The following is a 17,329-nucleotide window of genomic DNA, read 5'->3' on the forward strand; positions in this document are numbered from 1 at the left end:
AGGTTTTTGCCTCCACTATCCTAACCATAAGCCCATTCTAATTGTTGATCATTTTGAGAAGAAGAGCTTCAATTCGTAAATCTGCAAAGTGGAACGTCAGTGTCAATTGCCCTATGAGTAGCCCAGTGATATAATGATTGAGAAACTGCAACGTGACCAGTGGGGAAAAATATTTAAACCTGTTAAAAATGGCTTTAAATTGAATTCACACATTTAGAATCTGAGAAACTAAATGATTAACGTCCTGACTTTTAGAGAACTATTAATTTCAGCAACATTTGTGGGTGATGCAACTTTAAGAGCCACAATTATCCCAATGTACAATTTATTCATCAAATACAGCACATCAAAAAAAGATGCTCAGCTTTTTTTGGCTACTTGAGTCACTTTCATAAAGTGGTCACCTATTATCAACTGTCATTATTTTACAATTTCACTGTAACAGCTTGTAATGGAATGTTTTTTTGCCAATTTTCTCCCCTCCTCTCCTCGAGACATCAAATCCTGCTGGGGTATGGTTCCACTAGCAGTGGGCAACACCCCTCAGTACCATGCCCAAGTGGCCTCACTGCATAATGACTTGTCGGCGGGCTATCTGATCATTCGGAGCATCACAGCCAATCCTCACTCCGCGTGTCACAATCTGCGTTGTCACTGAACAGCAATGAGAAACGAGGAGCAAGAACACAGGCTAATCCAGCCCTCCCCCTGTCCTCCCCGCCCCCCCCCCCCCCCCGCCAGGTTCCAAGGCCTATTGCCAGATTCCCATTGCCACCCCAACTAAGACCAAGAAACTCAACACAGATCTGGGAACAAAAAGCAGCTACAGTTGTGACATTACAACCTGAGCCATCAGGGAGCTTTTAGTAGAACTTTAAACTCCATTACACAGATTGGATTTCCGCCAATTTGGTGGCCAATATTTTCACAGTTTGGAGAGTCGCAGTTTCAAAACAGGTTCTACTCAAGGAGAACTTTAACTTGTGCAAGGCAGTAAGTGATTCCTGTATTGAATGGTGGAGGTGCTTTGCTGAAGCACTTTATTGCCAGAGAGATTGACAAGTGGAACACATCAATCTACTGTTTTAGCAAAAATAGTTGTACGTTTAACCCAAAAAATTCTTAAGAAAGGAGAGAGAGGGAAACCAGGGAATTATAGACCAGTTAGCCTAACATCTGTTGTGGGGAAAATGCTGGAGTCTATAATTAAGGACTGAACATCTCAAAAATTTTCAGTTAATCAGAGAAAGCCAGCATGAATTTGTGAAAGGTAGGTCGTGCCTGACAAACCTGATTTAATTTTTTGAAGAGGTGACTAAAGTAGTGGACAGGGGAATGTCAATGAATGTTATTTATATGGACTTCCAGAAGGCATTTAATAAAGTCCCACATAAGAGACTGTTAGCTAAGATAGAAGCCCATGGAATCGAGGGAAAAGTATGGACTTGGTTAGGAAGTTGGCTGAGCGAAAGACGACAGAGAGTAGGGAGAATGGGTAGGTACTCACATTGTCAGGATGTGACTAGTGAAGTCCCGCAGGGATCTGTCTTAGGGCCTCAATTATTCACAATATTTATTAACGACTTAGATGAAGGCATAGAAAGTCTCATATCTAAGTTTGCCAATGACACAAAGATTGGTGGCATTGTAAGCAGTGTAGATGAAAACATAAAATTACAAAGGGATATTGATAGATTAGGTGAATGAGCAAAACTGTGGTAAATGGAATTCAATGATAGGCAAATGTGAGGTCATCCACTTTGGACCAAAATAGGACAGAACAGGGTACTTTCTAAATGGTAAAAAGTTAAAAACAGTGGATGTCCAAAGGGACTTAGGGGTTCAGGTACATAGATCATTGAAGTGTCATGAACAGGTGCAGAAAATAATCAATAAGGCTAATGGAATGCTGGCCTTTATATCTAGAGGACTGGAGTACAAGGGGGCAGAAGTTATGCTGCAGCTATACAAAACCCTGGTTAGACCGCACCTGGAGTACTGTGAGCAGTTCTGGGCAGCACACCTTCGGAAGGACATATTGGCCTTGGAGGGAGTGCAGCATAGGTTTACTAGAATGATACCCGGACTTCAAGGGTTAAATTACGAGGAGAGATTACACAAATTGGGGTTGTATTCTCTGGAGTTTAGAAGGTTAAGGGGTGATCTGATCGAAGTTTATAAGATATTAAGGGGAACAGATAGGATGGATAGAGAGAAACTATTTCCGCTGGTTGGGGATTCTAGGAGTAGGGGGCACAGTCTAAAAATTAGAGCCAGACCTTTCAGGAGTGAGATTAGAAAACACTTCTACACACAAAGGGTGGTAGAACTCTCTTCCACAAAACGGCAATTAATGCTAGCTCAATTGCTAATTTTAAATCTGCGATAGATAGCTTTTTGCCAACCAAAGGTATATGGGCCAAAGGCAGGTATATGGAGTTAGATCACAGATCAGCCATGATCTTATCAAATGGCGGAGCGGGCTCGAGGGGCTGAATGGCCTACTCCTGTTCCTATGTTCCTAATTCCATAAATAAAGTAAAAGGAACAAATAAAAAGTATTGTGGCAACTACAAAGTGCGCTGTGTCCAGATAGTTTCCAATCCAGCATCGTGCACAATTTGCACCATGTGTTGAATTTATGAAATCTTTTGAGCGTGAGGCAAATATTTCAGTCACCGATTTATCCTACCTGTAAGGCATGCTGTAAAAAGGTCTCCACAAGAGACATGCTTGATTGCCACTCCAGATTGACCTTCCAGAAACCTAGAGATAAACTGTGGCTGGACCTGTTCCATGGAACCAGGGAGGGTTGCGTCTCCAGCACCTACAGGAGAAGCCTGAAAAAAAACAATATAGGCAGTTAGAAACAGATTAGGCTTGTAGGTTGCTGATTTTTATTCAATTTTGGGTGAGTATTGTTTTAACACCCTCCCACATTTGTTACAGACAGTTACTTGAACACGAGGCAATAGGAAGTCAATCAGGAATCTGGAGAATCTTTGTGCATGTGCACAGTGAAATAACATAATTATAGATCTTCGTTTCAATCGAAGACTCCTGACATTATTGCCACAATGCGCACCTAACCAGTTCAATGACCTTAGTGGGCCAGAAGTGCAGCGCTTGAGAGTGGCTCAAATGACTTGTCCCCGGCTCCCGATGAGGAAGCAATTGCTTTTAGTTTCGGTCAAGACCAGGAACTCACTGTGTCGAGGAACCCTGCCTCATCAACAAGATATTTAGACAGTGCCTTCAATGGACCAGTGATCCAGTACCTGAAAAAAGTATATTTCCAGATTTGTAGAGCACCTGATGAATTTATAGACCAGTTTAAAAACCAAACTAAATTGCAATCATATTGAAAGTACACAGAATGTACAGTACCAGAAACAGGCCATTTGGCCCAACTGGCCTATGCGGTGTTTATACCCCCACAAACCTATTCCCACCCTGCCCAGCATGATATTCTAATCACTTCTTCCTTATCACATCTCTCAAAAATTTCTCAAAGTGCTTCAATTATTATGGTGCAGTGACTTTTCATATAGGTAAACAAGGCATCCATTTTGTGTACAGCAATATCCCACATATAGCAATGAAATGAATGACAATTTACTCAGTTTTTGGTGTTGATTGAGGGAGGAATGTGGCCAGGGCATTGAATGAACTCCCTGTTCTTCTTTGAATCGTCCCATGGGATCATATCGTTCACCTGAACCACCAGAACTGGCAGACAGTTTAATGCCTCATCTAAAGGACATTTACCTCTGAAAATGCAAAACTCTTTCAGTACTGCACTGGAGTGTCAGCCCAAATTATGCTCAGGTTTTGGAAGGTGGCTCTGACTCACTGTAATTTACCTTTATCACAGTGCCTTTTATAATCCCTCAGAAAACAATATCTGCAAATATTCTAAAGCTTACCTCCCACATGATAAGTCGTCCTGATCTGGTCACCCCTGCCTTTTGAGTTCTCCCAGCAGAGACCTGTACTACTTCAGTGTTGAGCATTGGGAGCCTGAGAGGAGAAGTGATTCCACTTCCCCAGGTATACACAATGGAAAGGGGAGGAGGTATTCCTGCTTTACTGGAGTTTGCAAGTAACCCACCTGCCATCACAAAAAATATAAGGAGAAATTTAAATCCTATTTAAGCACGTTGCACTTACAATATCCTTACTAGTCTATGTATATTTTACAGATCAATAGATTTAGATGACTAATATGTGAGAGTGAATCTTGTGATTCACTGACTGAAGGTTGGCTAATATTTGGTGAAAAATGCAATGTTTTCAGCAGCATCAGTTTTGATATTGCAATAAGTATCTATGCCACCTGATATTGTACCACATAACGTTGTTCTTTTTAACACATCTATATACATAAATGATCTGGACCTGGGTATGAAGACACTATCAAAATATGGAGATGACAGCAAAATAGGGAGCCTGGTTAACTGTGAAGACTGTAAGCAATTTCACAAGATACTTATAGATGAGGAAGGCCCTTCGGCCCGATTTAATTCATCCATCCAGAAAGGCTTTATAGTCCTCCCATTGCTGCATTTAATTGTTTCTTAAATGATTCCAGTGTTTTTACCTCCATTACTCTGCCCGGCAGACAATTCCAAGTGCTGACCACTCTGTGTGAAGAATAACTTCTTGATATCTGCCTTAAATTTACCTTTTACCAATTTGAATCTTTGTCCCCCAACCTACTTTCAGAGTTCAATTTGAAGTAGTATTCCAATCTCTTAAATAATTTATCTAGCTATATAAGATCACCTCACAGATGGCTGGATTCCTGGCTAAAAAGCCCACGTTTCTCTAGCCTGTCCTCATATCTCAGACCCCTGACACTGGGGGTCAACCTTCTGACTCTTCTCTGTAATGCCACCAGAATTTGAATGTCTCCCTTGTTTTTTGACAACCAAAATTGGATACAGTACTCAGGGTTCAGTTGGACCAAAGAACTGTAGTTTGATCATGACTTCCTCTGCTTTGTATTCTACTGATTTGGCTATGTAATTCAACATTCTACTGTACTTCAGGAGAACACAAGAAATTGGTAGATTGGACAGATAGATGTCAGATAAAATGTAATGCAGAGAAATGTGAGGTGATATATTTTGGGAGGAAGAATAAAGGACTAAATATGCAATAAACAGTAAAACTTTCTAAGAAGAAGAAAGACTTGCATTTATATAGTGCCTTTCATGACCTCAGGACATCCCAAAGCGCTTTACAGTCAATGAAATACCTTTGAAGTGTAGTCACTGTTGTAATGGAGGAGTAGAGGAGCAGACAGACTATCCCCTAGATGATCCCGAAAAATGGCTTACACTGTACATGTTCCTTTAAGGATGAAGATCGCCTTTAAGGCCCAGGGTGTACCCAGATTTCCTCCTCATTCCTTTATGACTGCAGCCAATACTGCCCCCCACCCCACATGACCACATGCTTGCAGTGCGCACATGCAGAATTAATGCCTCAGAAGTTCAGGTTCCCTCTGCACAATTACTCCCCAACAGCTCCGGGAGAGAAAGATCAGCCCTAACATGATGCCCGTCAGTAAATCCCTCATAACTGCCAATCACGTGTAATTTGCTATGCCAGGTATCGTATCAAAGAAGAATAAATGGCAAGCCCCACCCCCCCACCAACTTAATAGGAAGCGCACTGATCACAGCAGGCTGTGTAGGTTGGAAGTCAGATAGAAGTGCACAATATAAACTACAAGAACAGTGGGTTGTGTGGAGCAAGAAAAAGAGCAGGATTATGGTAGTGTAGTAATTACAGTGCTGGACTAACAATCCAGAGATTGAGTTCAAATCCCTGTCAAGTTGTGAAAGTGAATTCAGAAAAATGGCCCAGATGCTGGACTGTCATAAAAACACAATTGGTTCACTAATGCTCTTCATCCTCATGATTCTAGTCCCCTCGATGTGGCAGATTCAACGCCCTCTCAAATGTCCTAGCAAGCTGCACAGTTGAAAAAAAAAAATCACTAAGAAGGCCCAACACCATCTTTTCAGGGCAACTAGGGATGGGCAATAAATGCCCACATCCCAAAAGCAAATAAAAAAGATGGTGAAATACAGAAATGCACAACAAACGTCATTGCCTTGGTAAGTATGTATTTAGCTAACTGCTGCTGAAGGAGATCACTTTATTTTCAAAAAAAACAGTCCCCTCCCCAGCGGCAGTTTTCTTCTTACCTCTTGACCTAGCACTGGTGACCCTTCCACCAGTCCGCCTGTGGGAAGCAGGTGCTACTGCCGATAATGGCTTTTCAATTCTGTCATAAACAAATTGGAGGCTGCTTTAATTTCCACTAAATCATTCAATCCTCCAGATAAACTCACAATCTTAAATGTGTACATGCAAAATTGTACTAAAACTCCCGCTTTCTAGTTGAAATTTTTAAAGTAGCGCAAAAAGGAAATGTAAAATGTGTGCACGTTCAGGGTGTAAATTAGTCTAGGCCACTTACCTCCTCATTTTGACACTGCCAATGTCAGTGTAAAGATTCAGAAGGGCCCGGATGCAAATTGGCTGAGCCATTATCTCACTGAGCTGGGGGCGTTTGGAAGGGTCAAGGCTCAACATGCTCAAAATTAGCTGGCGCAGCTCAGGGCTGTATTGGTCAGATATGGGGGCAAATGTACCACTCATGATCTTCAGCACCAGAGCTGGAAGGTTCTAGAAAGACAGTCAACATTGAATAAATGTAAAACGGACTTGCACTGGCTCACCTTGCAGAATCTCTTTCCTTTAATTTAACAAAAGCTTCAGTGCAAAATGAAATGTCAGCAATCACCACAGCTCCCGTTAAATAACTCAGTGCAAATATCAAAGCGGCAGCCTGTGGTTCCAGTCTTTTCCAGCTTCATAAACCCTCCCATATCGAGAAATACGACTGGAATAAAAATTGAATTTCAAATGGTATTTCAACACAATGATAAGTTAAAGGAGCTTTATCTCATTTTTCCTGGGCTACAAACTATTCTATATTTCTTTCTGATAACATACAAATCTTAGAAATAGAATGTCATAACCAACAGTAATATACATTAAATATACCCACAGTTACTAACTTCCTCACACGACCTATCTGGTCTGCCTGATTATGGAGATGTTTTTCAGATTTCGCTGTCGGCAGTAACTTGTCTTCCATTTATCAGTCCTTTTAGCATACAAATCTTTTCAGAATCTTCACTCAAATTTTAATGGAAAATCTTTATCGCTTCCATATGCCTTTTCAATGCCTGGCCTTGTAAAAAGTTTTCTATTGTAGCTTCCTCAAAAAAAAGTCAGAAAGCCGCATTAACTGTATCTCAGTAGATAGCACTGACCTCTGTCTCCTGCAGAACTGCATGTGCTTCCTTATAGTTTACAATATCTTCCAACATTTTCAAAAATAGGAGAATCGCTTTCATCCACATTCCTGATACCTGCCATCCCAATTATCCACCAACATTTTCAGAGGACAAAGTCTTGCATGAGAATCACCTCATTGGCAAAAACTCATGATATAGAGGACATTAAATTAATATAAGCATTTTTACTAATCAAGCATTGCTATCATGCACTAAATCAGACATTTCAAGTAATTATTTGGTTAGCAGTCAGGTGCCAATGTGTTCAGAATGGCTGCCAATGAAGATTCAACATCCCCCATCTTCAGTGTACCAGCACCATACTGAACAAAACCTGTTCTTTTCAGCAATTACATCTCCAGCACAGAACACCATTTGCATGGCTATGTAGTTCTGTAGTAGGATTATATAGTGGGATTCCATCCTGTTTATTAAAACCTTTGGTTTCTTACAGCAGCTTCAAACGCCCTCTTCAGACTGGCCAGCTCATATAAAACGCAGCCCAGTGCCCAGATATCACTCTTTTGGTTGTATGGTTTTCCTTCACACAGCTCTGGAGAGATGTAACATGGAGTTCCCACCACCTATAAAATAACAAAACCGGCTTCATTCAAGTCAACATTTCTATGTTAAACAGGCAACAAGATGACAGATTGGGACAGAAAATCAAAATAATTAAAGCAATGAATTTTACTTTATTTAGAGACATAACGGCAGCTCAAAACAATGGCCTGATTACAAAGGTGGAAGAACACTGCTTGATATGTAGTAGATAACATAATAGCCACAACATTCTGTGTCTCTGTGGGATGGATAATTCTATGCATTTTGGTAGTGTATTACTCATTGCTAGTCTTAAAAAGAAATGTTAATTTGATACCACTAGTGATTATATCCTTTTGTAGAGCATTTTTACTCCCAGAAAGACATGAAGGCATTTATTCAAATACAAATATCATTAGGAACCACGTTAGATTCATACAACTAGATATAACTGGGTCTACAGGGCTGTCATTAGACTAAGGAAAGCAGAATTAACAGCTGGCTCACTGACACCAGGCTCCCAAAATCTAAATTAAATATAAAAGAAACTTAAAATAGAGAGCGGACCTCTCGGGTACTAACAAAGCTCCTTAGGTGCATTAAAAAGTGAATCAGTTTCAAAAAGGTCCCAGACTCGTTATCTATTGTTTCCTGTAAGCCAACTTGACTGAATCCAACTTCTGGAGCAGGACGAATAAGAATTACTTTACTTGACATTTCAAAATGCTGCTCAAAAAAACAAATGGCATGTGATACACAACTGAGAATAAATTGGCTTCATTTAAGTACTAAAATGCTTATTTAGACATGTACAATAAAAGGTTTTTGGTGAGGCTGAAGTACTTGGAGGATGTATGAGCCTAAGCACGGGACTTAAGGATGGTGCACTTAAGAGGCTTTTCAAACCTGAGTAGGTTCAATGGTTAAGCTCTGCCAACAGCCATGAAAACCATTCCAACAAGATGTTACACTTGGAACAGGATCTCCACAGATCCGAAGAGCGAATGGTAGCCTTGTGCAACAAAACTCAGTTAATGGCAGCCGCTGCACCACAATTCAATTCAAACAAAAAGAGCAGAAAACACCTCACTGAAACACATACCAAACAAGAGAGTATACATTTAAGATAATCACAAGTGGGGGGGGGCAAGGGTTACAAAACATTTATTTGCAGAGAGTGGTTAGAATGTAGAATTCTTTACCACAAATTGGTGAAGCAGAGTTCTTATTTTTCTTTAAAAGTGAATTAGATAGTTGCTTGGAAACAAGTATCATTAAAAGATATGGTGAGCTAGCAGGGGAGTGGGATTCTATGCTTGAATCAAATAGGCATTTATCTGGAGTTAACAGTAAAATGCACTCCAGAGTTCCACCCTACATAAGCCCCAACACTTGCATCCTATCTTGCACTTAGTCTGGCTCCTCTATTACTCCTGCCCTTACCATCCTCCACTGACTGCCCGTCCCGCAACACATTGCATTCCAAATCCTCATCTACAAATCGCTTCAAGGCTTCAGCCCTCCCTACCCCTGCAACCTCCTTCACTCCCATGTGCCAGTGTGCACTCTCTGCCCTTCCAACTCTGGCCTTCCTTGCATCCTGTGCTACATCGTTGGTAGTGCAGCCTTCTTGGACTCTATAGTCTTGGACCATCTGTCTAAACCCTTTCTTCTTGTTACCTGTCTCACCAATTTAAAAAGCCTCCTCAAAACCTCTCTCTTTGACTCTGCCTTTGGTCACCTCCCCTAACTCCTAATGCTCAGCTTCCGTTTTCTCCTTTGAGCATCTTGCTCCATTTATTATGTTAAAGGTGCTATATAAATACAAGTTGTTGATGATGATGATGCTGCTGGAGGTTTCTAGAAAGATAATCTTACGGTGTAGGCTTTACTTTTGCTGCTTAGGATCTTCGAGATGCCAAAGTCACTGATCTTCACTATCATTTGGTATTTATCAAGCAGGATATTTTGTGTTTTCAGATCTCGGTGCAGGATAAGTTTGTCATGCACATGATGGAGGGCCAAAAGGATCTGTACAAAGAAGTGCATGATGGTGTCCTCATCTAACAGAGAGTTACGTTTCTGGATATATTCAGCCAAAGTACCTCCTGAAATTAACAGATTCAAAGTGATGAACATAGCAATAACAGTGTTAGATCTTCTTGCATCGTCTGAGATAATACTACCAATACCTCTCAGACATCAAGTCCCGCAAAGGCATTTCAGCATCCTTGGATGGTTGCCACAACATTTTTTTAATTAGCTATGGGCACATTTACACTACAAGTTTAGCACCGGTGCAAATCAGTTACTACTGCACACTGGCATTAAACTTGCAAAGTTTAAAACTGAAGTTGAGACCCTACCTAACTCTGAAGTGAAGCAGAGTGAGATTCCTTCCTCCTGGGAGTCTCACACTGCTTTGCTCTGGTGTCAGGTGAGGCCCTGACTCCTCATTTAGGCTGCATTTATACTCTCACAGCAGTGTTGGTGCAAAGTGAAACCATTTTGCACTAATGCTATAGCTGTATCACAAAGACATCCTCAATCACTTACCTTCCCCCACCCCCCATCTCACTCTTTAATGGACGCTTAAACTTTGCATGATAGGGTCATGTTTGGCTGTGATACCCTCCGCAGCTGGATAACCTGCCGACAGTCACAGTCAAGCATCACGCAGAAATAGTGGTAAGGTATTAGAGAGAGGGTCGTGGAACTGTACCCCAGCAAGGAGTCAATGGTTTCAGGGGAGTAGGGGAGAGAAGAAAATTGGTGAGAAAAATATTCTACTGGAAATGGTTCTGCAATATAAATGGGGCAATAAAAACAAATCAAATAAGTGCATCATCTAATCAGCCGCCACTGGGCACCAATCTGGACCAGTACTTAAAACTGTAGGCATTTTGTTTCCATAAAGTCTATCTGTTGCCTCTGTTTGACAGCCATCTAGACCCCTACTTTCCTGAAGTCATTGCAGGGGTGCAGTTCCACAGGTCTCCATCCATGCATAGGCTAGGCTTATATTCCCTTGAATATAGAAGATTAAGGGGTGATCTAATTGAGGTATTTAAGATGATTAAAGGATATGATAGGGTAGAGAGAGAGAAACTATTTCCTCTGAAGGGGGAGTCCAGAATAAGGGGGCATTACCTTAAAATTAGGCCATTCAGGGTTGATTTCAGGAAGCACTTCTTCACACAAAGAGTAGTGGAAATCTGGAACTCTCCCCCAAAAAGCTGTTGAGGCTGGGGGTCAATCGAAAATTTCAAAACTGAGATTGATAGATCTTTGTTAGGCAAGGGTATTAAGGGATATGGAACCAAGGCAGGTAAATGGAGTTAAGGTACAGAACAGCCATGATCTAACTAAATGGTGGAACAGCCTCGAGAGGCTTCTTTTTTTTTTTATTCGTTCATGGGAGGTGGGCATGGCTGGCAAGGCCAGCATTTATTGCCCATCCCTAATTTCCCTTGAGAAGGTGGTGGTGAGCCGCCTTCTTGAACTGCTGCAGTCCGTGTGGCGAAGGTTCTCCCACAGTGCTGTTAGGAAGGGAGTTCCAGGATTTTGACCCAGCGACAATGAAGGAACAGCGATATATTTCCAAGTCAGGATGGTGTGTGACTTGGAGGGAAACGTGCAGGTGGTGTTGTTCCCATGTGCCTGCTGCCCTTGTCCTTCTAGGTGGTAGACGTCAAGGGTTTGGGAGGTGCTGTCGAAGAAGCCTTGGCGAGTTGCTGCATCCTGTAAATGGTACACACTGCAGCCACGGTGCGCCGGTGGTGAAGGGAGTGAATGTTTAGGGTGGTGGATGGGGTACCAATCAAGCGAGCTGCTTTGTCCTGGATGGTGTTGAGCTTCTTGAGTGTTGTTGGAGCTGCACTCATCCAGGCAAGTGGAGAGTATTCCATCACACTCCTGACTTGTGCCTTGTAGATGGTGGAAAGGCTTTGGGGAGTCAGGAGGTGAGTCACTCGCCACAGAATACCCAGCCTCTGACCTGTTCTTGTAGCCACAGTATTTATGTGGCTGGTCCAGTTAAGTTTCTGGTCAATGGTGACCCCCAAGATGTTGATGGTGGGGGATCTGGCGATGGTAATGCCGTTGAATGTCAAGGGGAGGTGGCTGAATGGTCTACTCCTGTTCGAATGAACATACAAACCTACGAATTAAGAGCAGGAGTAGGCCTTTCAGCCCCTCGAGCCTGCTCTGCCATTTGATAAGATAATGGCTGATCTGATTGTGACCTCAACCCTACTTTCCCGTCTACCTACTATAACCTTTAACTCCCTTGTTAATCAGGAATCTATCTAACTCAGCCTTAAAAATATTCAGTGACCTTGCCTCCACCGCTCTCCGGGGAAGGGAGTTCCACAGACTCACGACCCTCAGAGAAAAAAATTTCTCATCTCCCTTTTAAATGGGAGATCCCTTATTTTTAAAATGTAGCCCTTAGTTCTAATCTCTCCCACAAGGGGAAACATCCTGCAGCATCTACCCCTTCAAGTCCCTTCAGAATCTTAAATGTTTCAATAAGATCACCTCTCATTCTTCTAAACTCCAACGTATACAGGCCCAACTTATCCAACCTTTCCACGAGATAACCTCCTCATCCCAGGAATCAGTCGAGTTCTTTGAACCGCCTCTAAAGCAATTATGTCCTTTCTTAAATAAGGAGACCAAAACTGCACACAGTATTCCAGATGTGGTCTCACCAATGCCCTGTACAACTGTAGCAAAACATCTCTACTTTTATATTCCATTCCCCTTGCAATAAATGACAACATTCCATTTGCCTTCCTAATCACTTGCTGTACCTGCATATTAACTTTTTGTGATTCATGTACCATGACACCCAGATCCCTCTGTACCTCAGAGTTCTGCAATCTCTCTCCATTTAAATAATATACTGCTTTTTTATTCCTCCTGCCAAAGTGGACAAGTTCACATTTTCCCACATTATATTCCATCTGCCAAATTTTTGCCCATTCACTTAACCTATCTATATCCCTTTGTAGACTCCTTTTGTCCTCTTCACAACTTACTTTCATACCTTTGTGTCATCAGCAAATGTAGTAACCATACCTTTGTTCCTTTCATCCAAGTCATTGATATAGATTTTAAATAGTTGAAGCCCCAGCACTGATCCCTGCAGCACTCCACTCGTTACATCTCGCCAACCTGAAAATGACCCATTTATGCCTACTCTGTTTCCTGTTAGCTAACCAATCCTTATCCATGCTAATATGTTACCCCCTACACCATGAGTTCTTATTTTGTGTAGTAGCCTTTGATGTGGCACCTTTTCAAATGCCTTCTGGAAATCCAAGAACACCACATCCACAGGTTCCCCTTTATCCACGTTGCTTATTACTTCCTCAAAGAACTCTAATGAATTAGTCAAACACAATTTCCCTTTTACAAAGCAGTGTTGACTCTGTCTGATTGCATTGAGATTTTCTAAGTGCCAATACCTTGCCATTATTTGGATGTAATCCTAGACTGTGACTGTTGGCAGGCTATTCAAATGGATGGGGCATCACATCTAAACATGATACACTTGATACAGTAATGTGAAAGTACTAAATATTAGTTTCACTCGATCAATCCTTATATACCTGGTGCATACTCCATGGCAATCATCAGTGCTTTATCCTCCAGGAAGTTTTCATAGTACTCAATTATATTTGGGTGGTTGAGGAGCTTAAGAACTTGGCATTCGTTCTGAGCAGCCAGTCTCTCATCTTTAGTCATCTGCTCCACAGGGATTTGTTTGAGGATCACCAGTTTTTGGTCTGCGGAAAGCTGACACAGATGGACAATACTGTGTGGAGATATAAATGGATACTGTAGACACAGGTAAATGCTGTGTGCCTTTGGACCTCCCAAATTCCAAGTCGCCAATATTATAAATCAGGAGTGCCCAAGTGCTTTGGCTTCATGGACTACTTTGGTGCATACCATGGTACCTGCCCAGCCACATATAGGCTGAGGTTTTCTGCTTCTGCACTCGCCAATTCACAAATGCCTGCCCACTGCAATGAATAGATCGAAAATCATGGGCTGAGTGAAAAAACCTTGACCATAAAATTTAAATTAACGCTCCCATTAAGCTTCATATAAATCAAGCAGCAGACACGTGCACATCTTGGTGTCCTGACTTAGAATTTACCCACTAATGAGGAAGCTGTGTTAAGAACAGCCCTTTCCAAACCACAAATTTCAAACAGGATAAAGAAATAAGTAAAAATAAAAGTGGGAATAGAACTGAGTTGCCAGGGTTACATGGGCCAAATTGCCTGAGTTTGTGCACTACATATGGTCCATGGCCTAAAACATAGGTTTGGAATTTTCTGAAAACGTGTACCATAGTAATGGCGCATCTACAGGTACACCATTATTCTATCGCAGAAGTTCCAGGAAATTATGGCGTACGCCACTTACACCACTTCATTATTTCCTGGGACTTTTGCGCTGAAAACAACTAGAAAGTAATCATAGCTCCGCCCCCTTAAAACCAATGGCGATTGGGATTTTGCTGCATTTAAGCCATTCTTAATGCTGCTGCCACTTAGACTGAAAAATAATGGCGCTGGAGACCAGGCAGCAGTGTGACTTATGTGTTTATTCAAGATGGTTGCAGCAGGGGTGTCCTTTCTGCTTCTGATGCCTCATTATCCACACTTGGTGCACAGAAGATCAATCCGAAGAGAATCCCCAGACCCTTTATCATAAATGGAATCACAGTTACCACTTCTGTCTGCAGAAGCATAGAGTTCAATGTCGCAGTCAATTAGTCATCAGTCAATGCGCTCTCACTGAGATGCATCAATTGGCATCATAATCATTCCCAACGTAATAAGCATTAGGGGTAACAGAATATTTCCTGTTACTTTATTGCTGTGGAGTTCTGCATTTCAGTACTGCCACTGGAACAAAGACATCGCACTGTTAGATTATCTCCTACAAATGCTGCAAGATCGGGGAACATAATGGTCTGATAACTGGCTCATCACCAATATCGCCATTGCAGCAAATTCCAGACCTCAATGCTGCATTGGTCAGTCTAGATTCTGCATACAAGTCTCAGGAGTGGGGCTGAGTCTGACTCAGAGGTGAGCGAGCTATCACTGTGCCAAAGCTGATGTCAAGGCCTTGCCAACATCTCAAGAACAAATAATAAAAATAAAGAAATGTCCACTTGGGCAAGGTACCAAGAGGCTAATGGCAACTGTTTCTCACACCCATTTTGGGAATATTTTAGAACTTTAAAGTGACATGGAATAATGTGGAACTGTTGAGCACAACATTCCTCTAGCTTCAATACTGAGGGAAACTGGATTGTAATAGTGCAGAACTTTTAAAATCCTCAAGTGACATTTTATTAAATGTCATCTTGGCAGAGTGGTAACCCTCTTGCCTTTAAGTCAGAAAGTTGTGGGTTTAAATCCCACTATAGACTTAAGCACATAACTGAGGCTGACACATCAGTGCAGCACTGAGGGAGCACTGCATTGTGAGAGGTGCCATCTTTCAGCAGAGTCATGAAACTAAGGCCCTGTCTGCCTGTTCAGGTGGATGCAAAGATCCCATGGCACTAATTGGAAGTAGTGCAGGAAGTTCTCGTGTTGTCCTGACCAATATTGATCCCTAAACCAACATCACCAAAACAGATTATCTGCTCAGTTGCTGTTTATGTAACCTTGCTATTGGTTGCTGCATCTGCCAACATAACAGAGTGACTGCACTTTAAAAGTAATTAATTGCTGTGGAGTGCTTTGGGACAACCTGAAGATGCAAAATGTGCTATATAAATTCAGGTCCTTTCTATCAAGTCAGGAAGCAATCACAGTGTCATCCTGAGTAAACAGTTCATGAAAGCAAATACCCAAACTATGTTGATCATTGTCTCTGGAGTAGCTTGATATGACCTTTTAGAGACCCTACTTCAATTTTTTATATGGGCTTGCAATCACAAAACCAGACATAAATGACTTGACGTAGTAAAATCCCTAGCCAGCGCATCAAGGAGTGCTGCTTTACAAAAGCTCTCCCCGGTCTCTACTGCAACACAAAACATAAGCCATGTTGAAGATAAAAAAACATATTTTCCAGCAAAAAACATCAACACTACATTGATTTTGTCATTCGTCTAGGACAGCTCATCAATAATGTGTGCAAAGGCTGCCCCCATGTGTATTCTCGAGAATTTTCTTAAAGGAAAAAAGTTACCAGCATTAATAACTAATTGTCGTATTCAACCAAGCAAACAAAAAGAAAATGCTGGAAACACTCCAAGTCAGACAGCATCTGCGGAAAGATGTGACAAGTTAACATTTCAGGCATATCCCTTCATCAGAATTGAGAGACATCAATCTCGCACTATAGAATACTGACAGTTTTGACAGATCATAATTACTGTGGGCAGGGCACTGGCAAATGCGGTTTAACTAGGAGTCACACTTGGGTGGTTCTATGACTATTAATTTGGAAAACGATAGCTGCTTGTTAGAACAACAGAACATGAGATCCGCACAAATAAAAAACAGCAAGTACTGGAAACACACAGCAAGCCCCCAGCATCTGAAAGGGAAAAAGTTAACGTTTTAGGTGGCAGCCTTCAGAAATGGCACAGGGACAGGAAGAGGGCAGGGGGTGGGGGGGGGGGCTCTCCCACTTATACCAGTTCTGGTGGACCTGCACCACCCAAAAGATCGACCTGTCTTTCTCTTTCAGGCTCTGGCTGGTCTGCTGGGCGAGTTCCAGCATTTTTATTTCAAATTTTCCAGCTTTTCTTCAGCATCTCACCCCCCCCCCCCCCACCATCATGAAAAATAAACCCGAAGCAAATATCTCGGAGCAGTTACTGAATTGATTCAAACTGTAAATTCGTGGCTTTTGAGAAAACCCCCTCCCTGAACAACAACAAAAAAATCAGGTTGAACTGATTTAAAGCGACTCATCAACTGTCACTCAGCGAGCAGCCGCCCCCGCCGATCTGACTGGGATAAGAAGCAGAAGCAGCAGCAGCAGCAGCAATAACCCACACCCAATGCTAAATCCAACTCTCACCCGAACGCCCCCCGCCCCACCACCTTAATCTTCTGATATTTCTCCATCGCTGCCTCCAAACAACCGTCTCCAAGGAGCATCCGACAACTTCCGGTACGGACAGCAGCAAGGCTCAAACCTCCTCCCTCCTCCTCCCTCCTCCCTCCTCCCTCCGTCATTTCGCGTTGCTGCAGCTCTGCACAGAGCGTTGAAAGAGAGCGGGTGGGTTAGCTTTTAAACACTGAAAACTGCAGGTTTTGTCAATATCCCGTTGTCCAATGCACGAATGGTTTCAACGTGAAGCTTCTTTCTGAGAAAAAAAACATTTTCAACATTTAAATAGGATGGAGGATTCTCTT

At 42.0% G+C, this 17,329-nt stretch overlaps 1 protein-coding gene across 5 annotated transcripts in view; it reads right to left on the reverse strand.

Annotated features, from left to right (window-relative positions):
• Nucleotides 1–17,077, reverse strand: part of nek8 (NIMA-related kinase 8) — a 60,426-nt gene extending 43,349 nt beyond the window's left edge. For 2 of the 5 annotated variants that reach the window (XR_010968517.1, XM_068008283.1), the window contains exons 1-8: nt 16,992–17,068; nt 13,538–13,743; nt 9,801–10,030; nt 7,832–7,963; nt 6,494–6,702; nt 6,219–6,298; nt 3,927–4,111; nt 2,693–2,840 (exon numbers count right to left, since the gene is read on the reverse strand). Coding sequence is in view for 4 of the 5 variants with exons in the window: in XM_068008283.1 (XP_067864384.1) it covers nt 2,693–2,840; nt 3,927–4,111; nt 6,219–6,298; nt 6,494–6,702; nt 7,832–7,963; nt 9,801–10,030; nt 13,538–13,743; nt 16,992–17,038 (1,237 nt within the window). In the remaining variant the exon portion in view is untranslated. Of the gene's footprint in view, nt 1–2,692; nt 2,841–3,926; nt 4,112–6,218; nt 6,299–6,493; nt 6,703–7,831; nt 7,964–9,800; nt 10,031–13,537; nt 13,955–16,991 lie in introns of all 5 variants that reach the window. The other 3 variants (XM_068008285.1, XM_068008284.1, XM_068008286.1) reach the window with 3 other exon arrangements.
• Nucleotides 17,078–17,329: the final 252 nt, after the last annotated feature.

Source organism: Heptranchias perlo, chromosome 28 (genome assembly GCF_035084215.1).
Source record: "Heptranchias perlo isolate sHepPer1 chromosome 28, sHepPer1.hap1, whole genome shotgun sequence".
Lineage (NCBI taxonomy): Eukaryota > Metazoa > Chordata > Chondrichthyes > Hexanchiformes > Hexanchidae > Heptranchias > Heptranchias perlo.